Below are 23532 nucleotides of genomic sequence, written 5' to 3'. Positions count from 1 at the left end.
CATCATGTATATATCACATTGTGTGACTTACCCAGAATCAGTTCTCCTTTGTCACCATATATTTGACCCTCTTTACCCTCTTCAACCATCCCCCCCCTTACCCTCTCTTAGCCACTAAACTGTTATCTGTGTCTATGAGTTTTTATTTGTTTGTCTTGTTTGTTGCTTTCAGTGTTGAAAAATAAAAAGTCAAGAAGCAGACTTGCCTAATAGAGGACAAAATATACAAATAAAACTGTGGTGTTTAAATGGCTTCATGTATACAGTCTTTGTACCAATTAGATAAATGGTACAGAACAAAGTCCAGTATTCAGCCTCATATATGAAAATTTGAGGTAAAAAATGATATTTCAAATCAACATGGAAAACATTTTAATAAATAATAATGGGAAAAATTTTTATCACTGAGAAAAAGTTACACAAAAATACAATCTACTTATATTTAAAATGTAAACACATCCTGTGCTATAAAATTTGGGGGTTAAAACACATAATAGTTTTGTATTTTTGGTATGTAGAAGGCATAATGTATTAAGAAAATAACAGATTTTAATATATACATACATATTTAAAACCTTCTGGACTATGAAAAATATCATGAAGTTAAAATATCAAGAACATATATAGATTAATACATATAAATAAAAATTAAAAGATAATCCCATATAAAAATCAGGGAAGGTTAAAACAGACAATAGACCAAAGAAACAGTAATGGTCACTAAGTACCATGTTTCCCCGAAAATAAGACTTAGCCGGACGATCAGTTCTAATGCATCTTTTGGAGCAAAACTTAATATTTTTTTCTCATTTAAAAAAATATTAATCTCATTTAATTAATCTCGTTTTACTATAAGACCCGGTCTTATATTAATTTTTGCTCTAAAACACGCATTAGAGCTGATTGTCTGGCTAGGTCTTATTTTCGGGGAAACAGGGTATGCAGAACAAAATAAGTTCAACCTCAGGGAGATAAAGATACAATGTCACATTCATCGGACTAGACAAAAATTAAATCCAAAGTAAAATGGCAATGTTAATATGGTTGATACAAAATATTATTTTTTAATTATCTGTATTTTTATGTTTGAAATGTCTTTTATATTTATAATCATACAGTGTGTGTGTGTGCACGCACACACAAAATAAAAGAAAAAGGGTCATGAGGTGAACTTGAAAGTGGGTAACACTAGTGAAGAAGATTGTGAGTTGAGGCGAAAGCATGTTCTTGTTTTTCAGTCTATGTTCAAATTTTCCGGTACAAACATGTGGATTTTGAAGATATCATTCAAATGTATTATATTGTCATTTTGAAAATCAAATGATACTTAGTTTTTTAAAAAGTAGCTTAAAAGTCTACAGAAGAAAAAAGAGGTTATTGTTTAAGACTTCATACCATGAGTAGTATACAATAAAAATAGTTATTCGAAGGGAGAATGCGGGCTGACAAAATACTTAAGTTCAAAATCAGTTCAGGTTATTAATAAATTACAGATTCGCATTTAGTTTTACAAGGGAACTAGAATCATATTTGATCCAACTTTCTCAACTGAAGGAGAGAAAGAGAGAGAGAGACAGACAGACAGACAGACTGAGATTTCTGGATTTGACCCAGCTTGCAAATGCTCACATTTTTTAAAAATTAATTGGGGTGACAATAGTCAACAAAACTACATAGGTTTCAAGTGTACAATTCTATAATACATCATCTATATATTGTATTATGTGTTTACCACCCAGAGTCAGTTCTCCCATCACCATATATTTGACCCCCTTTACCCTCTTCTACCATCACCCCTTCCCCCTTACCCTCTGGTAACCACTAAATTGTTGTCTGTATCTATGAGTTTTTGTTTCCTTATTTGTTTGTCTTGTGCCTTTGTTGCCTTCAGATTTATATCCCAAATATGAGTGAAATCATATGGTTAACTAGCAGCTGGAATTTTAAAAACAAAAGGAAGAAAATGCTCAAATAGTGCATGCTTGCTGATTATTGCCAGGAGAAATATTACTCAAGTAAATTTTATTGACCTGACAAAGAACAACTGCTCTGTCAAAATATATTTAACTAAAACATTTTTATTTAGAGTTTGCTCATTTAATTTGAGTAATCTTAAACCATAATCCAGGTTTTTGCATGTGGTTTCATTTAAGTTGTAGGCCTGCTAAATTATCTTCTGAGTGATTGCATTTTCTCTAAAACTCTCTGCTGTAACTAACCTATAATCATTATTCTACTAGTACTTTGGATACATTTCTCTTTGAAGGTCCATTACCCTTTATTATAGAAAATAGATTTAAACTTTTTCCTTGTTTCGCTTAAGATAATGGTGAAAATATAATTTGTGACTCCTAAACACATCTCTTAAATGACATTCACACTGATAACTTTGTTCACATTTCTCAAAACTTCACAAAATTACCTCACATTGAACATCTAGTGCTTTCAAGTTCTTATTAGAAATCTCAACTAAAATCAGAAGAGGACCTGATCAGGAGCCTATTTTAATGAGGAAAAGGTATGTAATTAAGTGGATTTCTGCCCTCAGAGAGGTTATAAGAGGGCTCTGTCAGAGTATCTCTTTGGAATAAACTCCAGCTTGTGGAAAAACATTGTGTCTGCCTACCAGAAGGCTGAAGGTTCATATCTGCTCACATATATGAAATAATTTATTTCATAGGCTCAAACTATAACAGACTCTATGAGCCAATATCAGTTTGCCAATATCTAAAAGTTATGTAATGTTTTGAGTGGAGAATAGGAAAGCACTATAATAATCTTTTGACTGGTCTCAGGGATTTTTTTGGTGCTGATATTTCAGTGTAACTAATCATTTACAAAAGCCAAAAATTAGGCTAATCCTAGGGAAGGAATTCATTCATAAAAATAGCAAGAAGACCCACATCAGATTCTTATTTCCAGAGGCATTTGAAGAGTATCATTATGAAATAGAAGAAATTTTAACATGACTCAATAAATACCAGAGAGTAAAATTATACATTTCTCTTCAAAGTGAAATATTATAAAATGTCTATCACTGCAATATATTCACTGACATGCTCAGGAGACGACAATTAGCTCAGATAGAAGACAATGCAGTTTGAATTATCCCTATATTATTTTAGAGAATTAACATGTTAAACATTCAACAAAATCATTTGTTAAATAATTCAATTGTACTGTAATCCACCCCATCAGGCTATTTTTCTCTGTGTTCTAATTCACAGCTTAATAACTAAATGCCAATTATGTCAGGTAAAAGTGAAAAACTAACTCTAGGAACCGAGAACTTTTTGAATTCAAGGGATATATCATGGCTACTTTTTAATACAAATGACAGAAAAAGTGATCATAATTAGGTTGAAGATGAAGGTTTGACTACAAATCAGAATTTTAATTACATCCAGTGCAATTTTTACCATTGTCTGTGTCCAGAATACTCACAGATACAGTCCATCAGCTCCAAATATAGCAATGTTTGGAAATTTTGTGAGACTACTGGACTTACCAAAAAGTGACTATTTCTAGAAAATATTGTAACTTCTACTGATGGTGTATTTGTATCATATTATTATATAAAGAGCATATTGCAGAAAACCCTCACATTTATGGATTCATTGTAATTATAATTTGTTTAAATCAGCAGTTCTCTAAGAGGCCTAGGGACTGGAAATGATATAAACCCTCCTTACTCCTTCCAAGTGCTAACAATTTGATAGTTTTTTGGGTTTTGGTTTGGTTTGGTTTGGTCGTTTTTGCATCTGGACTTTTCTTTCTACCCTGATGTGGGTAGAAATCAGAGAAATCAACAAATTGCTAGCAATCAGTGACTACAAGTAGGGTATGTGGTGAAGAAACAGGTCACTTGGCACTTCTGAGATCCTAGAAACGTGTTGACTAGGCAGTCTATAAATACCTTAGATACTTTAAAAACTTCTTAAATGTGAGCAGGATACTTACTACACAAGCAGGAGTCCTTTCATAGAAATCTATGACCATAGTTGCCCCAGAGGAAAAGGTATCAATTTAGCAGCCATGGTCATTGTCATAGCTACTCAGCGTTCCCGAGTTTTGACTTCAGCATTGTATTAAAATAGTTTTGAAGTTCATCTCACCAATTTATGACTGTAAACTCTTTAATCACAGTCTTACATGCCTTTTAAAAATTAGATTGTTTTCTCCAAACTCTCATTAGTTATTTTTTCCTTATGTTTATTTTCTTATTTTCTAGTTGGATTGCTTTCTTCTTGATCTTCATTACAGATAATTCATGAAATTATTTTGATTACTTGTTTGGTTTTGTTTTCCTCTTGATCCTTTTGGTAGATACACCGTGATTTTTAGATGCTATGTTGTTAATTTTACATGTTAGCTTTCTGGTCTTACATAGTTAAAGAATTTATGGTATCTTGGAGTTGAGGGAAACAGCTATCATTTAATGTAGCCCACTTATCTTACAAAAGAGAAAACTGAGTCTCTGAAAAATTAATGGATCTACATCGTTTATATAGTTTCCTAAAGAACAACTTAAAGTTATAGTGCATTTTCCTGAGTTTGTTTTCTTATATAGGGAGAAGCAACACACTGCATGGTGTAAGAGATTATTGAGATTGGACACTGGGGCCATCTCTGGGAAAGGTGCCAACCAAATTTTGAAAGAGCATTCTCTGGAAAAGTCATTTCCAGTCAGAGGCAAATATGAGGGTTGAGGATACTGGGTATTGTTGGGGAACTAATAAAAAAAGAAAGAAATAGTGACAGCTCTGACCAGTAAATAGCAAATGGAAGGATCACAGAAAAAGACATGATCTTTTGACGAAGCATGCTGGAATATTAAGGTAAACTATAAATAGTGTTTTCAGCAAGATATTTGCTGAATTCTAATGTTGTCCTTACAAAGATTTCAAAATACTGTTAATAATAATGTGTTTAAGTGATTTACAACTGATTTAAAGAGCCATTGTTAATTTTTTTTTCAGTAGTAATCAATCAAGAGGAATACCTCTGGTGCATTGTTCCAGAATTTTCTCAGGCCTGCCCATTTGGGAGTGCTTAAAAGTATGTTGTTCGATTCTCTGGATGATTAACTGGGAAGATATGGATCATCAAGTTAGAATTATGGACTAAATCTAGCAAGATGATATTCAACTGGGACAAAGGCAAAATACTTTGCATTTAGTCAGGTGAACCAACTAGCTGGATGTGGTGGAATGGGGTACATAGAACTTAGTTGTATTACTTAGCTAGCTGTAGATGTGGTCTCAGTCGAGAGTGTTTTGTAGCTGCCTCTAATGTCTGAGTGATCTTAGACTTCAAATCCCAGAATGATTGGCACTGTCACCAAGAAGGGGTGACATCCTCTTCATGTCTTGGTTTAGGCCAATTTTAATAAATGGAAAGACATCCGTGTGTAGGAAATAGGCAGGGAAGGAACTCTAAGTCTTTTCGTATGAGAAAACAAGTGAAATCATTGGGTATACTTAACTTGAAGACTTAAGAATACCAGTCACAATTTGTAAATATTTGGAAATCATCAGATATGTTTTCCAAATGCTTGTTATAAGTTTATAAGCTATTAATTCATTGGGATTTGCTCCATCCCACTTCCTAGTTGTATGACTGGAAAAATCACTTAACCTTTCTAAACTTTAATTTGCTCACATTTAAAATAGAAATAAAATCTATTTCATTAAATCGTGGTTAGGATTAAATCATATATTATGTGTAATGGATATAAAACTATTGTGACATCATCTTTTTATAAGACTTGTAAATACATTATGTTTTACTTATATTATTATATCTTTAGAATATCGGATAATTGACAAAAATTCAAGCTACAAAGATGTGGACAGATTGGGAGAGAATGGTCCTGGTGTTAAGTAGGATGAAATATTTAATGTTTAAGTGGGAAGTGATTTTGTAAGTAGCTAGTTCATTAGTGAATATTCTTGTCTTGGGAAAACTTGCTTTCTAACCAACATTGTAACTGCAGAGGCTTAAGTAATAAATACTCAGAAAACTAGAACTGTTTGTATCTCTGACTATCCAAGCAAAAGGCGTAGTATTATTCTGAATAATATCCATACTGTTTAAATTATGAAAGAGCTTGAATAACAGTACAGATTATTAGGAAATACTTGTGAAAAATCATTGCCCAACTCTATCGTTTGCCTTAACTAGTCTTAGCATAAATTCCAGGTAACCAGTCAGAGTCATATCAGATGTGGCTCTGAAATGAATCTGAAAATTTAAAAAGCAAAAACCTCCCATCTATTGGGGATATTTTTTTATCCCAAAACCCTATTAAATCATATTTTTAAAGTTTCTTTAATTTTTTGTCTTTTTTTTTTTTTTAGATTGGCGCTCTTTCTGTAATTTTAGGGATGTGGGCTGTTCTTTGTGGAAAAAGAGTTCTTCACCAAATTATTTCCTTGTATTTTCTTTTCCAATTGGAATAATTAAAATTTCTTTGACCTTCTTACATTGGATAAGTTTTCCTCTTTTGTTACCTACATTCCTGTTTAGATATGAAATGCATAATTAGACCCTTTATGAATATAGTGATAATTTGTTTCCTATGTCATCTTTGTCTTTTAATAAACAACATAGCTTTATTATGACTCTAAGAAGATATTCAATATTCTTCCAAGATTAAAAATATCCTTCATTCCTCTTTTTCACCTGGGGAAAAAATTGCCTATTTAGCAATGTTCCTTATGGAAAAAATTAAAGTCTTGAAATTAAACCTTTAGTTTTCTTTACCCCTATTTCTGCACATTGATTTGCTCTGTTTAATTCCTTAGGGGCATAGTCTAAGTCATAATATAGCTGTTTCCTTCCCTCATAGATTAGCTGTTTATGAAGAAACAAACAAGATGAATTTATAAATGAAACTGGGATATCAATGAAAATCTGTTTTTTGAAAAGATAGCCTTATGCTTTACTTTACTTAGCCAATTAAAAAAGAGAGAGGGGGAAGATCATGCAGTGGCTCCTAAATGTCAGTAAACTAATAACAATTTAGTCCTGAGAAGATAGGTTAGTGATCACTTTAATATTTAGCTTATCTTCTCTAGAAACATCTCTCAGTTTTACATATTACCAAAAGCAATTGCACAAGAAAATTACACACTATTTTAAAAATTAAGTAAAGCATTTCATGGAAAGCATGGCTCCGTTGCAGAATTCTCTCCGTAGCATATATGAGTTAATATTTAATATTTTTATTGACGTTTTATTAAGCTTCTACTGAGCTGCACATAGTTATGGTAATTGGCCTATATTTTCAGTCTGAACTTGAGCATAAAAAATGAATATTAGAAGGAATGAGAAATCAATGCAACTAACACCATCTCTTTACACCCAAAAGCAAGAATTCACAGTATTTATTCCAGAATTCTTTTGTTGAATAAAGGATGTCCTAGACCCGGGCAATAAATGGTATGTTGAAACTCTAACTTTCATAAAAGCAGTCGGGTAAAACTCTGTTGAGATTTGAAGATAAAGCACACTATGGGGCAGGCCTTTAGATTTGATAAGGGAAATGTCTGAACTTGGAACATATAAATAAGGCCACGTTCTCTCCGTTGGCTTCAGTGGAATTCTCAGTGATGAGATTTAGCTTTCTAGGTTAACCTAAGTTTCAATTTTACTGTGGTTATTTCATTTTGATTTTAAATGGCAGCAGAATAGATCATCATGATAAACACCACTTGAATTGCAGCTAATAAATTTTTACTTAAGCATTGAAAAAAGTAATTTGGTTTTCTAATTTTTTTGAAATTCAGTGCAAGCACTATATGAATCTGCTCTTCATGAATAAACCAGCTTAATCATATTTGCCAAATAGCCTCTAAAGAAACATACTGTTAAAATGCCACAAGGAGTTTCATTATCTTTCTCCATTGTATTCTTTCCTTCTGTCCCCCATTTTTCTTAAACTCAGAGATGCTGTCTTTCTTTTGCTCTCTTTTGGTCTCCATCTGTAATACCATATTCAAAATTCTCACTTCTATTTTTGTCTTCAAGCAATATTTCTAACTTTATTTCTCTATATTTACACAACCATTCTTAATTTAAGCTCCACTGCAAAATGTCCCATAATCTAAAATAAATTTATAATTAAATAATGTATTTTCACAATAAACAACATGTTTAAGCAAAAGTCAGCTTCTGAGCCACTTTTTCCCTAAGTCACCTGCTCTCTTCTAATGTGGATAAATGAAGCAACATTCAGTCCTCACAGTTGGGAAAAATCTTGGCAGAATCATCTTTATGCTTGACTCATGCAAATCATTGAAAAAGTCTTCCAAGTGTTCTGTTTTCCTCATTATTGTCTCAACTTTTTGAACTTCTCATGAATTAATGACGAACTTAGCTATCTAGGTGGATTTCTTTTCATTCCCTTATTCAAATAAAGCTTTTGCCTGATACTCTTTTCTAATGCCAGATAACTGAATATGACTGGAGAAGAGAGAGTTGCTCAGGTTTTTCTTTTATTGTTTTTAATCTGGCACATCTACTGTTATTTCCAGCTCTTCATTCTGTATTTTTCACATGCAACCTAATTTTTTTTTCTCCTTGAAGAATTTCTCCAGTGGTGTGTCTAGGTTCTTACACTTTTCAAAGTACTAGCGTTGGGTTTTTTATCTGATTGTTTTAATATTCTTGTTATTCCTTTTTGGTCTTCTTGAACTAGGAAAGCCTAGTTCAATATTTTTAGTACAAAACACTGCTTTAGCAGTGTATCAAAAATTTTGATACTTAGTGCTTTTATTGTCATTTAGTACCAAGTTTTTCTTTATTTTTTTCTTAAATAGTAATTTAGTATGTGCTGTTAACTTCCAGATACATTATTGTATAGTAATATATAATTTATGTTAATATATAGTAATTTATAGTGATTTTATGTTGCTATTGATTGCATTGCATTTTAGTCAGAGATCACATTCCATGTGTTGGTTCTTAGTTATTTATTAAAGCTTCCTTTTTGGCTTACTACATAATTTTTATAAATGTTCTTGTATGCTAAAAACAAACAAGTGAAACTACGAGTTTCTCTCTATCTATAAATTACTTAATTGTTTTGTTCAAATATTTGTATCTGTACTTTCAAGTAAGTTATTGATTTATCTATTTTTTTAATCATAGTTCTGCCTGCTTTTGTTTTATATATTTGGAAGTTATATGAAACATGTTTCCATAATCATTATAGCTTATTTACATATTGTTTCTTTACCAGCATGTTACTCAAGTGTTTGTTTTATGATTTTTTTCCTGTAATTTTTTTCTAATATTGAAATTATTGTCCTTGACTTTTTAGACACATTTCTTTGATATGGATTTTTCTATCTTTTTCTTCCTAAGTTTTTTGCATGGTGTTTTACAAAAGTTTTTAGTTGACAACATATTCTTGTATCTTAATATTTGTCAGCATCTATTTTGAGAATTTCTTTATTTTAATGTATAAATTCAACCTTCTGCATTTGTTTTAATTATGGTAATATGGAGAACTATTTTTGCTCTTTCTGTGCTTCATATATACCATATTTTAATTTACTCTATTTTTCTCCTTTCTCACATTCCGTTTGATGAATTAGTATGCTTCAGTTCTGGTTTCAAAGTTATTCAATCCATTTTTATTCTTCGATGTTATCCTTAGCTCATACTTGTTTTTGTTTTTCTCATCAATTTCTATCATGAAACTTCCTCTGATTCTCCCTGCATGTCTCTTCCCAGTAACTTTCTTTACCCTACAGTAGGAATTTGTATCATCCAGCATTTTAAATCCAAGTCATGAAGGTACACTTTTGGGGGTGTGGTGTGATTTGCTAGTGGAGACAAAATGATTTTATAAGTTATAGATCCACTCTTAGTCCTGTTCTCTTAGTCACTTTCTCCTTTGTGCTAACAGTATGCCATTAACATATGCTTATCATCTTTAATAGAATTTTTATATTTGCATAACTAACTTCTCGACTAGTTCTTGATGTCCTTCAAAACAGGGACTTTTGTGTTTTATTTATTGTTTTATCACCCAACATATTACGTGGCATATATTAGGTATTTGATAGATATTTCTCAGTTGATGCTTAAATGAATGAACATTCCCCAGGTCACTCAGAGCAGTCCTGACCATTGACATACACTTATTGAACATTTATTGAATTTAAGAAAGTTGGATCATCACAAAGCATTAAAACCTTTGCCTTTAAATTATGCTTCATTTTTGCTTGTTTTTCACAGCTCTCAACCTTATTCAGCATTTTCTTTCTTTCCCTTTGCAGTCAGAATTCATTCAAATCGACACTAGGTTCCTGAAAGCTCTTGCTTCCCAGTAGATTAAATTCTTTTAAATCCTTTTTTTTAAATAATGTCGATTATAATTAAAAACATTGCTTTAGACATTCTAATTTCATTTTTCATATCTACAGATAAATAGGTGTTCCAAAGGAGATATGCAAAATATTTAATTGGAAACTTTTTTTTTTACTTAGACATTTATCTTTTATATCCCTCACATTGTGGGGGATCCACTACCCCTCTGAAATCGCACAGAGCCATTACATTTCCACTGTCTCTATTCCTAATGCTGTACTCCACTTCTTGTAAGTATATATATATATATATATATATATACACACACACACACACACACATACAAACTTGTAGTTTACATTCATTATTTTTCAGTTTCAGCTTCAGGTGTACAATGCAGTGATCAGGCATCTACATCATCCCTGAGGTGGTTTCCCTAATGAGATAAGTGTCCTGAGATAACTGTCCATCGCATACCCTACAAAATCTTTACAACATTATTGATTACATTCCCCAAATTAATTTTCAGAACCCCGTGGCCATCTTGTGGTTACTGACTGTTTTCTAATCCCCTCACCTTCCCCCTTATCCCCACCCCACCTCCCAAATAGCAACCCTCAGTTTTTCCTCTATATTTTTCCTCATGTTGTTGCAAATGGTAAGGATTCTTTCTTTTTTATGGCTGTGTAATACTCCATTGTATAAATATACCACAGTTTCTTAATCCAGTCATCTACCAATGGGCATTTCGGTTGTTTCCATGTCTTGGCTATTGTGTATAGTGCTGCAATAAACATAGGAGTGCATAAAGTTTTTTGAATTAGAGTTTTGGATTTCTCCGGATAGATACCTAGGAGTGGAATTGCTGGATCACAAGGTAGTTCCATTTTCAGATTTTTGAGATACCTCCATACTGTTTTCCATAGTGGCTGCACCAATCTGCAATCCCACCAACAGTGCACAAGTGTTCCCTTTTCTCCACATCCGCGCCAGCACTTGTTGTTTGTTGATTTATTGATGATAGCCATTTTGACTGGGGTGAGGTGTGGTTTTTATTTGCATTTCTCTAATGATTACTGAGTTTGAGCATTTTTTCATATGTCTGTTTGCCACCTGTATGTCCTTTTTAGAAAAATGTCTCTTCATGTCCTCTGCCCATTTTTTAATTGGGTTGTTTGTTTTTTTGGAGTTGAGTTCAGTAAGTTTTTTATAAATTTGTGATATTAACCCCTTATCAGATATATCATTGGCAAATATCTTTTCCCATTCAGCAGGGTCCCTTTTTGTTTTATTGATGGTTTCCTTTACTGTGAAAAAACTTTTTAGTTTGATGTAATCCCACATGTTTATTTTTTCTCTTACTTCCCTTGAGCGAGGGGATATATCAGTAAATCTCTTAAATTTTTTAACTTGTCACTTTCAGCCATTATTTAAAAAAAAAAAATGCGGGTAATTGAGTTTAAAAAAAATCACCTTGAAGAATTTGACTTCAGCAGTTTCTGCTTTGACAGGATTTTAGTATATATATTAAAGGAGATAAACAAACAGCATCTCTATTGTGTGCTAAATTAATTTCTAATAAGAGGGCTGGAAGTGTTTAATGATTCAAATATGAAAGGGACATTTTAGGCAATCTACTCAGTCCCGATAAAGAAATTAAGAAACAAGGGGGAGGGAACAAGAGCCTCTGTTTTCCTAAGGTGAGTTTTTGATTTGATTTGGAAATGTTCTGGGAAAGACAGAAACAATGAAAGGTCTTGTTATATCAGCACTTGCGTCCTGCAAAATAGCCCAGTACCGTTTCCTTATCCTAAACAAAATAGTCCAGTGACCCAGCTATCCCTCAGACCTGGTATTCTTTCTCATTTTTCTTTAGTTAAGACTTGACTTTGAGTGACGAACACACAATGCAATATAAGCGTATAGATGATGTTGTATATTATAGAATTGTACACTTGAAACCTAAATAATTTTACTAACCAATGTCACCTCAGTAAATTTAATAAAAAATTAACTAACATTCAGGGAATCATAGATTTATTCACTGCTCTCACTTTCTCATCATGCACTTTTTAAACTTTTTAATACAGATTTGACCCTCATCATTCTAATGACATTTGTTTTTGTCATTAATAACAATGGCTCCTTTTTCAATCACCTTTTTAAAAAACATTTCACAGTATTCGGTACTGTTAAACAGATCTCCCGTCTGTTCTCTTTTGAGATTGAATGCTATTGATTTTAATTTACCATCTATGACAACTGGAATTCTTTCTAACACCCTCTAAATGTAGGCATTCCTTAAGCGTCTGTTCTTTGTGCATTTGTTTCCCTCTGGATAGTGTATCCTTCAGAAATTTCATCTTATTAATAGAACCACTTTCTACACAGCTTTTAATAGTGTATCCTCAGTTCTAACTCCTCCCTTTGGCTTTATACCTAAATTTCTCAAATATGTTAAGATTGAATTTATCAATCTTAATATATTATGATTGAGATTGATAGACTAATATATTAATCTCAAATATATTAAGATTGGATTTATCAATATTTACTTCTTATCTAGGTTTTCTTTCTTTGCCAATATTTTCAATATGATTCTATTTATCTAACCTCTGCTCTGACGTATCAGTCCCTAGAGCCTTTATATCCCCTTTGTATGGAAGTGAATGAAGGGTGGCACAATATGCCACCCCAAAATATGCCACTTTAACATCAGGATTATTTTAAACTAAAGGCATGAAAAACAGCAGATGCAACAAGGGCATTCTAATCTCCCTCTTTTCTTCCTTAAAACAGGAGATAAAAACTCTCATGTGAAAGATGTGTTCCCTGTACCAGGAAAAAAGAAAACAAACAAAATTCTTCAAGAAGGAATCAAAGGCTACAGAATTCTTACAAACAGATCTTGTTAAAATAATTCTTATCTTCTTTGAGCCTCCCCACATAGTTTAGTTACTTTCCCACAATTGCTTTCCTTTGTTCAACTTAGTATAAGAGCATTTAGTTTTTGCCACTCCTTTGAGTCTTCATTTCTGTATGAAGGATTCCATGTTACATAAAACATATTAAATAAATTGGTATCCCTTTCTCCCATTAATCTGTTTCATGTCTTTTTCATTTTCAGGTACAGCCAAAAAAGTCTAACAGGCTAAAGATAAAATTGTTGCCTCCCATGCAGTACAACGGCTATTGTTTCTACCTACTTCATTTCCCCTTTGTCCCTAATTTTATTCTTTTATAATAGTGTCTACTATTATTGTCTTGGAATATTATGAAAACTTCCTAAATAACCTTGGTTCATTTAGTTGAAAGAATCTTTAAGAGCATAATATTAACCAAATCATGTTCTTCCTCCTAAATCTTGAACAGCTCCTCACTGTCTATTGGATAATATCCAGCATCTCCTGCTTTCTCTTGAGTTTCTCTTAGACTATTTTATATATGATTTTTTTCTCAATACCTTCCCATAAACCTAATTTTGCAACCAAGATATAGAGCCAGCCTGTCCCCAAAATGCCTTTGTAGTATGGATAAAAACTCTACACTGCTGGGAATCTTTTGTTGCCCCTTTCCATTTTTATTGCTAAATAGCTCCCCCAACTAAAACTAGATTATTTTATTTTCTATTCATTTAATTTAGTACTTTATCCATGGGTATGCTTATTCTATAAGAACTACTTATAAAAGTAATTCATTTAAATTTAACAAGAAGCTGTTATTATTATCAGAGAAATGGACATTTCCACTTCCTTATTTTAAGAGAAACCAACGTATAGGGATGGCTGTATTCCCCCATGAAGTAGGGACGCCATCTAGTGACAACTCCACCACACTACAAACCTTGCCTCTGAGGCCCGCAAGTCTGAAGATCCACCTTCAAATACTCCTCAAGGAATATATCAAAACAAACTTTTATTGTTGTTTCAGGTATAACAGTACACAAGAAAAAATATTACATAATACTTTGTGTATGGCCTTAAGCAAGCAAACCAATTAATGTAGGGTTGATGATATAGAAAAGTTCAGAGAAATAGAAGGACGTGAAGTTTTTATGTTTTGATATTAATCAGTGATGCACATGGATCCACTTTGAAAGAACATATTTAAAGGAATGTTTGTAAGCTTGGATAAGTCTCTGACAAGGGTGAGAAATTTCTTTTCTCTTGAAATAGCGTAATAACATCCCCAGCAGAGCACACTCTGAATAAATATTAGCTGAAGGGCGGTATAATCGTTCAAAGCACAGACTTTGGAGTCAGATAGTTTGTTGTTACAACTTCATGAGTCAGAGCACAATATTCAATTGCTCAAAATGACCATTTCACACCTAGAAACATGGAGATAACGATATCCTGGTTGTGTGTATGAGAAATAATATATACAAAATAATATATACAGGCACTTAATAAAAAATGGTAGTGTGTTTTTAATGAGTATTATTCTTTTACCTTTGATGATTTGTATAGAGATATAAATCTGCTTTGCAAGCTTAAAAACTGTTATTCTGAGGTCCTCGATTTATTTCTTTATCATAGTGTAGAGTGTGTGTAGACATCATTACTGTCAACACCTGGTGAAAGATCCTACGCTTACTTGGTAATGGTCGGATAAAAAAATTACAAAATAAATTATCTATAGAATACATTAAAAACCGTTTATATCTACTATATTTTTAAAAGTCTTCAGAAAAAGTAAGCTGTTCGTACTTACAGCTCTCCAGTTGCATTATACATGTTTGCACATCCATTGGAAAATTCTTGAGATCCATTGGACAGGAAAGCGTTAATGTCAATCTGAAAGAGAGGGCTGTAGATGTCTAAAAGAAGTCTGTATGTCCAGAAGAGACCCTCAAAAAACAAATTTGTGCGTGAGTTTTATAAAATTAATACCAAATGCCCAAAGACACACTTCCCCCAAATCACATGGACAGCATATTTGAGGAAGCAAGAGTATCCGGGGAATCGGAATTCTGAATGTGGAAAGGCAGGGTGCAGAGAAGCAATCCTGAGGGGTAACTTTCAGTCATTTTTCTAACTACACTGAAGTTGTCAATAACCATCCATTGATACTTAGCAGAGGAGTAAACTCTGACTCTGGAGGTCTAGTTATTAGAGGGGAGTTTCCTGTTGTGGGATTAGGGCGTGTCACCAGGTCTTATCAGGGTCAAGAAAAAGCTCTCTAGAATATGTGTGATATCATTCCAGGATCACCAAGCTTCTGATTTGGCTTCACACAAAGTGAGATGACTTGGATGGTATATACCAGCACTCCACTCATTTTTGTCCCCCTTCCAGGAAGTATTTGTGTATTGTCCTTCCAGATCATTCATCACTCTGGAGTATTTATTTATTGGAATATTTTATTAGCAAGACACCTTCAGGGATTACCCAGAATTTATAGTTCCTGGACCTGAGAAAGAGAGGCCCAGATCCAAACAAACCCACGTTTATTCAAACAAAGTTCTTTTCTGAGAAGTCTCTAGCCAGCTCCTTTTATTAAAAGTATTCCCAGTAAAATTCAGTGTATTAATGAGCACCCTAGGTAGATTTGTTTACCTAAACTTTATGACAGTAGGCAGATTACTTCACCTGACTAAATTTCAGTTCTCACGTCTTTAAACTGAAGATAATAATAGTGTCTACTCTGGAGAGATGTTGTGAGCAGTACAATGAGTTAATACATGTCAAGTGCTTAGACAAGTGCTTGACACACAGTAAACGCTCAATAAATATTAGTTATTAAGGATTACTAATACATTCTACCACCCCCAGACTTTCCCATCTTTCCCTCCCCAAAATTATATAGGATGGGCACAAAGATGACTGAATTAAATCACATGTAAAAACGATTTAAGTTTTAACAAAAAATAATCATCAGACCTAGTAAATGTAACCACATTCTCCAAAATGGCATTTTTTTACAGACCATACACATAAAGTTATAAGGATGTATGTTTTACAGTGAATACTCTTGGTAAGATCCAATTAACATAGTTTGAGAGACATAAATGAACAGAGGTGAAGCTCCTGAATTTTTAAGCTTCCCAGAAGGATCATTTGACAATTCATTCACGTCAGAGTCCATAACACACTAAAATAATGCATAGAATTCATGCTTCAAAAGCAATTTTCTCCTGGCTCAGCTAGGTAAAACGAGCCTGTAAGTATGATCTTGTAGATTTGCAAAGTTCTCTCTTAAAAAGGCAATTGCAAAAATCAGTTGGACACAATGTTCTCTGTCTTGTGAAAGGGTTTATTAGAGGTGTATGCACAAGTACATTTTGAACATACGCACATTAATTTTCCAGACATCCAAGGCTCTCTGACCAGCCAGTTTCAAATGTTGGCTTGGAGAATTAATTCTATGACCTTTTGTACGGAAGTAAATAGCATTCTCAGAATCTTTTCCAGGCTCTCACCATGTGTGTGATGTCAAATTCATATCCTGGCTATTTTTCTGGCATAAAATGAGGGACATTACATAATTCTTTAAAAAAAAAAAAGGTGCTTGAAAGGAATTATTTGGGAAAGAAAAACACTGTTTGTAGAATTCTTGTCATAAATCATATCCTGAAAAACATTTATTTATTGACATTTTCTTTTTGTTTAAGGCATGATACAATTGCTTCTTTAATAGCATATGGATAAAAAAATACGTGTCAGCTTGGTGAGTGTGACACTGAATTTGTTCATCAAAACATTACATATAAATTGTAATTTGTCCTGACCACATCAAAAGAAAATGAAATCAAAAGACAATTAATCACACTCTACTGTTTTGGAAATGAATATTTTCTTGTGTAAGAGAGGACACTAAGTTCTCTTTCTGAGACAAGACACATAAACAAGATATGATGTTTTTTATTTTCTCCTAAGAAGTCCTGGCTTGGTGAAGTAGTGATGTTAAAAAAGATGACTATAATCTGTGACAAACAATTGACCTCATTAAAATGGAAGTGTCGCCCATTTTTGAGCAAGCATAGCCTAGAGTATGGTGTCTATTTCAATCATTAATTAAAGTATTAAAAACAATGTTTTCTGACTCCATTTTAGGCTATGAAAATATTTTAATTAGTTCCTAATATTTCTAAATTTATTAAGAACAATTGATTCTTAATTTCATCTCTGAAATATTATCTGTAGTGGCATAATAGGTAATATACATTTATTGTGCTTACTATGTGGTAAGAATTATTTTAAATACTGTATATATATATAATTCTTACTACAAATTTATAAGACAAGTAAACTGTATTATCCCTATTTTAGAGATTAGGAAATTGAGAGGTTAACTCACCTTACATTACAAAGCAGAAATTGCTGAATTTGCAACCCTGACGGTCTAGCTCTACATTCTATGCTCTTAAGTCTTAAGTATATTGCTTTCAAAGGCAGTGGGACATTTTTCATGAAAATGGGTTCTGTAATTAATGTGACTTTTTAAATTTTACGTTTTCGTAACACAATAAATGAACATTTTATCCACTATTAGAACATTTCATCCCCTAGTCGTTATTAAATTTAAAGTAAAATATACACAAATAATTATCCCAGAAGAAATAAGAGAAAGTAATTAAACTTTAGAAAATAGAAGGAATTTCCCCAGGTTTTTTAATATATTTACTTGAGTTATTTGGTATTTTATTATAAATGACTCTACAAAGAGTAAGTAAACCTCAGGAGAGATTAAATTGTGGGAACGCTAGAAGGGAGATTAGAACTAGTGTTCTAATTTGGAACTTTGTTGTCATCTGATTGTAGAGATATCATAAGGCTAATCAACCCATCACCAATGCAACCTCAGCACGGTTGGTGCTCCCTTTAGGAAGCTGATAGAAACTATGGCCTCTTCAGAAAAATATACATAATCACACTCAAACAAAATTCTCCTTATAACAGATTTTCTGGCATTATAAATTGATTTCCCTTGTATAAACAGCATCTTTTGAAATAATAAGTTTGCTTTTTCTATTTCTAAATTAATGCCTGACTGTATTCAAAAAATTAATATACTATTGTACAAGTAAACTTTAATTCTTTTCACAACTGAATTTCAGAGTGATTCTATTTAGCTTCAATAAAAGCTGAATTTGCATTATGATCTTAGACAAGTCACTGTGCATAGAATTTTTGATATAAACTGTCTTCTTGCTATTTGATTTTTAATATAACAATACTTCTGTAACGTAAGTAGAAAAGTTGGTGGTATTAGTATGTGTTACTATTATTAGTAAAGTAAGCAGTAAATAAGATTTAACTGTCTAGGATGTGCTTCCATTACCTTGTGATGAGGCTATTACTATCCCCATTTTACAAGTGATAAAACTGAGGCTTAGATAAACAACTTGCCAGTGTCCTTGCAGGGCTAATTTGTGGATTCTGGAAAATACCAGAATTTAAGCTATTTTTTTGGTTTTGTGTTTTAGTTTTTTGTTCGGTTTTGTTTTTTTGTTTTCTTTTTAGAAAGATAACATTAACAACTTTAGTGCTTATTCTATGCCTGGCATTATGCTGGGTGCTTTACATACATTATTTCAAGCTCAAGAGAATTAATATTTTCACTATCATGCATATAAGAAAAATGAGACTCTCACAGGTAAAGAAACTTGCCAGAAATCACAGCTGGTAAATTATAGAGTTTGGATCTGGATTGGGAGACAGTCCTTCTTGCGCCACTTCTGCTCCGTAGTGTACCTCTTGCAGAGGGTATCAAGACCACAAGGCCTCGACTATTCCTTTCCCATTTCTTTGGTTGATTATGCAGCTGCTAATTTTGAGAGATGAGATAACATTGTTCCTCTGGACAAAGAGAAGGCTTGCTTATATCTTGCTATAAAAGCAGTGGATTCCCCCAACTCCGTGTTCCACTGCTGTGACCCAGACCCACGGTGTGTGTTATATCCCTCTGGGCCTGTTGCATTGTTCCAATGAGACTTGAGGACAAGGGAGAAGTAAGGCAAATATGCTGATGCTTGTGTTGCTTGCCTGCGCTAAGTAATAAATTCCTCTGTCTCTGACCCAGAGTCTTGCGTTCCCAGTCAGTATCCTTTAAATAAGTAATAGGCTAGCTTTACAAGTTGAGTAAAATCAATACCAATCTTGAAAGTCTGGAATCATTGTCAGGCTCCAAAACCCTCACTTAAAAGTACTTCATTTAAAAATTATCAATATAATTCATGTATATCATTTAATGGTTCAAACAGTTATATAAAGCATATAAAAAACAGAACAATTGTGCCTTTGGCCTATCCATCCCTACTTCCATTTGTAGCTCCTTAGAGGCAGCCTTTCACTAGATATTTATCTAAAATTTACATTCATATATCTAAATTGCTGTAATATTATGCTTGATTTTTAAATTTGTGAAATTGTCTATTAATTTCCTACAAGGGAAGATTGGAATTTATTTCTCTTTATACCACGCTCCATGTACACTGAGCTCTCCACTTAAAATATAGCTATATAAACATTTATAGCTAAATTAATATTCAGTGCTTACTTGTTATGACTATGTAATTATTGCTCATGGTTAAACTTTGTACTTTGCTATAATTACAGCTTTTGTATAACATTTTATTTTTCTTAGTGTCAATAATTGTCTCATTTTAACAAACACTTAATTTCAATTCCCTATTATTATTTTAAATTGTATGAACTCCCTATCAGAGCTACAAAGTTCCTCTCAGTAGTTAAACACAGCGGGTAATCTATCAATTTATTGTTTTGCATAGAAAATCTCTCTGTCTCTTTCTCTCTCTGTCTCTCTGTCTCTCTGTCTCTCTCTCTCTCTCTCTCTCTCCCCGCCCCCCTTTCATTTTTCCTTTATTCCTTTCTGATCAGATGTTGAACCTGTGCTGATGTTCTGATTTTCATATAATTTCTCTCCTATTTTCTAGTTTTTTGTACCTTTTTTTTTTTTTTTTTCTTCTTTGTATCTTGACTCTACTTCATTGGAGAATTCTTCACTTTATCTTCCAAATATTCTACTATCTTTTTCCCACTTTGGTTTACTATTTGCTCGTATTATGCTCTCAATGACTCCATTTTTCCTTTCCTAGAAGTATCTTATTTCAGGCATGCAATTGTCTTATGTGTCCAACAGACTTTTTTTATGATCTTTTCTATTCCCTGAATTTTCTCTTGAGTCATTCTTTTCTTTTTGTTTCTTTAATTTTCTTCTCTTTTCTTTATTTTCTCTGCATGTTTCTCCTGGCCTCTGCTTCTTTTTTATTATTCTTAATATTATAGGATGTCCTGAAATGTCTATTTACATATAAGAACAAACTACTAAAAACTATTTGGAGCTCAATTAGTAGCCGATGTTCCTTGAGTAATGGTCTTAATTGTAGGATGATAACATGGCTGCCCAGAGTTTTCATTGGTGGTTCCTCAAATGTCAATATCTGTAGATATTTTTCTATTGGGCAAGTTGGTGTTTCCAGAGGTGTATTCTTCTGACTACTGCTCAGTACTAGAAGTTCAGGTCTGGCTTTCAGCATTTTAGGGAGAGCAAGGGTATCGTCATTTAATGTGCACACCTCATATGATCCTCATTTTCTTAGTATGATGCCTAATGACAGATGTCAGCTGTACCTGGAGTCCCTACTCCTGAAACTCTTGACACAGCCTTTCTGAAGTGTTCTGTCCCATTCAGAAGGCCAAGAGGTAGCCAGCCCCTGTCTAAAGGACATGGGCGAGAAAATGAGGAATAGAAGGCTCACTGTTCTTCCTACAAAGTTTAAATTAATTCTTTTTCTTTGATCTCTTTTCTAGACCCCGCTTTCTGAAGTCCTAGCTGTCTCAAATTTCTAAAACTTTGAGGATATTAGTTTCTTCCTTTTGGGTTCCCCCACTTTGGCTTAGGTTTCAGCTATCTCTGTCTGTTAAGTCAGTTTTCACAATTGAATTTATTTTCAATTTTCCTAAAATATGTTTTCGTTATTCATTTCTCACTATCTCCTTTCCCATGACTTTCATCCTCCAGTGTGTTAATGTCACTTTATTCCTTATTCAGTTTATTTCTTGGTTTTAGTGGGTTTAAGGAGAAAGTAAGATAAGTGGATACGTTTAACAGGTCAGGTTTGCCAGGACATTCTGCTTCTTTCTTTAAACAAGCTGGAAAGCCAGATCTCTCATGAAACATCACAGATGCTCCATTTGTAAATTGAACGAGATTTTTTTTCCCCTAGCACAACTTTTGTTAACAAAGAAACTGTTTGCCAATTGAAGATTTCAAAGTCTGGTGAAATTTCCAAAAACAACTCACAAGAAACAAATTTAGTCTTTGATCATGTGAGCCAGGATATAGCAAACAAAAACTGTGAGCCGAGAGACATCATCTGCTTCATCTAAATTCAAACTAAAAGACAAAAATGCAATTCTGAATTATTCCATAACTTTCCTCAAAATATTAGAAGAAATCTGAGCAATTTATAATGGATGGCACCATTTTCCAATTCCAATAAGACTTGATATAAACAATGAAATATCCATAATCATATAGAACTTACACACACACATTGCATTTCAATTCTATCAATGAAAATAGTCTCAATATTATAACTGCAAAATCATTATTCAATGCTACCTGATGATATAGTCTTGCAACCTATGCCACCCAAAATCTATCTGAAATGAAACAGTGCCTCACAATTAAATCATACCTTTCACAAAGTTAATTTTCAATTAGCAGGATAAAAGTTAAACTTGCTTTATTTCCACCCTATCATGGATCCCCTGATATCCATCATGAATTCACAACAAAGAGGAGTCAAGGATCATGAACTCAGGTTAAGAGCTTCCATCACAAAATGCATGTATTCAATTTATAAGTAATACGTAAGTCTTCCTGAAAAATTCATACCATATAAACTCAGATATAGTAAAATCTACAGTTCACCTTTACTCCTACCCAAATTCAACTGCTCATTTCAATAGCTGGTTATTCTCTACCAATTGTTGGGCATCCTTCTCAACTTCTTGCATGGATTTACATATATGTGTATTTTTACATACAGTTAAGCTTACATATATAGAGTGTTTTAAGTAAAAATAAACATAAAACATTTCTCTTAAATTGAAATATATTTGGAAGCTTTTCCTTATGAATACATTTAGGTCTATCTCATGCAGAATATTTCATGATATGGGACTATCAGTGTGTTCTGCCTTGTTCTTGGAATATATAGGGCCTTTTTTATTGTTGCTATTTCAGTGGTGCAGTGGCCATCTTTGTAAATGTGTAGGTTTTGCCCTCCCCTTTGCAAATCAAATTCACCCTTTTGCAAATAAAATTCATCCTTTGCACATCAAATTTTTCCACAAAAATGTTTTCTTAATCTTTGTAATAAAAATAAACCCAATGTTAAGTTATTGTTAAAATTAAATATGTTATTGCATCTATTTAATAATAAACAAAATACTTATTTAACATCAGAAATAGTTACTTATAGCTTCATTTATGTATAATGGTTCTCCTGCCACTGCTCGTGGTAATTTCATATACATATACATATTCATAAAATAATTATGACAATCTGTAGGAGTAATAGTTGCAACAGAATGATTAATAAGATCTACTAAATGTTCACGGTTTGATGGATCAGCCAAAATATTTCTTGTGCAGAACTTTATTTTTGAAAAACAAAGGTGAGATCGAAACACCAACTCCTGTGACCATGCCAACGGTTAGAAGATGAAATGTTTCTCTAAATTGCAGCAATAAACATTCAGGGATTGGTGTGGCATGAAGTAATTGCACATTATACAGTTACTTCAAATATTTTTTGCAAATTTCTTCAGAGATTATTGCAGAAATTGGATGAAGATTATCTGGAAGAAGTGTGGTTTGTTTGGGACAATGTTAGCCTCCACAAAACCCAGGAAGTACGTGACCTTGTTGGTCAGACAAGACACACTTTATTATTTCTACCACCATACTCTCCAATGATGAACCCCATTGAAGAAGTTTTTTCAAACATTAAGTTCTGTGCAAGAAATATTTTGGCTGATCCATCAAACCATGAACATTTAGTGGATGTTATTAATCATTCCATTGCAACTATTACTCATACAGATTGTCATAATTATTTTATGAATATGAATATGAAATTACCACGAGCAGCAGCAGGAGGACCATTATAAATGAAGCTACATATAAGTAAATAAGTATTTCTGATGTTAAATAAGTAATTTGTTTATTATTAAATAC

At 32.9% G+C, this 23532-nt stretch overlaps 1 protein-coding gene across 2 annotated transcripts in view; it reads right to left on the bottom strand.

Moving 5' to 3' along the window:
• Positions 1-23532, bottom strand: part of GLRA3 (glycine receptor alpha 3) — a 141412-nt gene that overhangs the window by 42246 nt on the left and 75634 nt on the right. For both annotated transcript variants that reach the window (XM_033134602.1, XM_033134603.1), the window contains one exon: positions 15034-15116. In XM_033134602.1, the coding sequence (XP_032990493.1) occupies positions 15034-15116 (83 nt within the window). The remainder of the gene's footprint in view (positions 1-15033; positions 15117-23532) is intronic.

The sequence above is a fragment of the Rhinolophus ferrumequinum genome, chromosome 18 (genome assembly GCF_004115265.2).
Source record: "Rhinolophus ferrumequinum isolate MPI-CBG mRhiFer1 chromosome 18, mRhiFer1_v1.p, whole genome shotgun sequence".
In the NCBI taxonomy this organism is placed as follows: domain Eukaryota; kingdom Metazoa; phylum Chordata; class Mammalia; order Chiroptera; family Rhinolophidae; genus Rhinolophus; species Rhinolophus ferrumequinum.
Note: the sequence above shows the minus strand (reverse complement) of the source record. Positions and strands in the feature narration are given on the sequence as shown.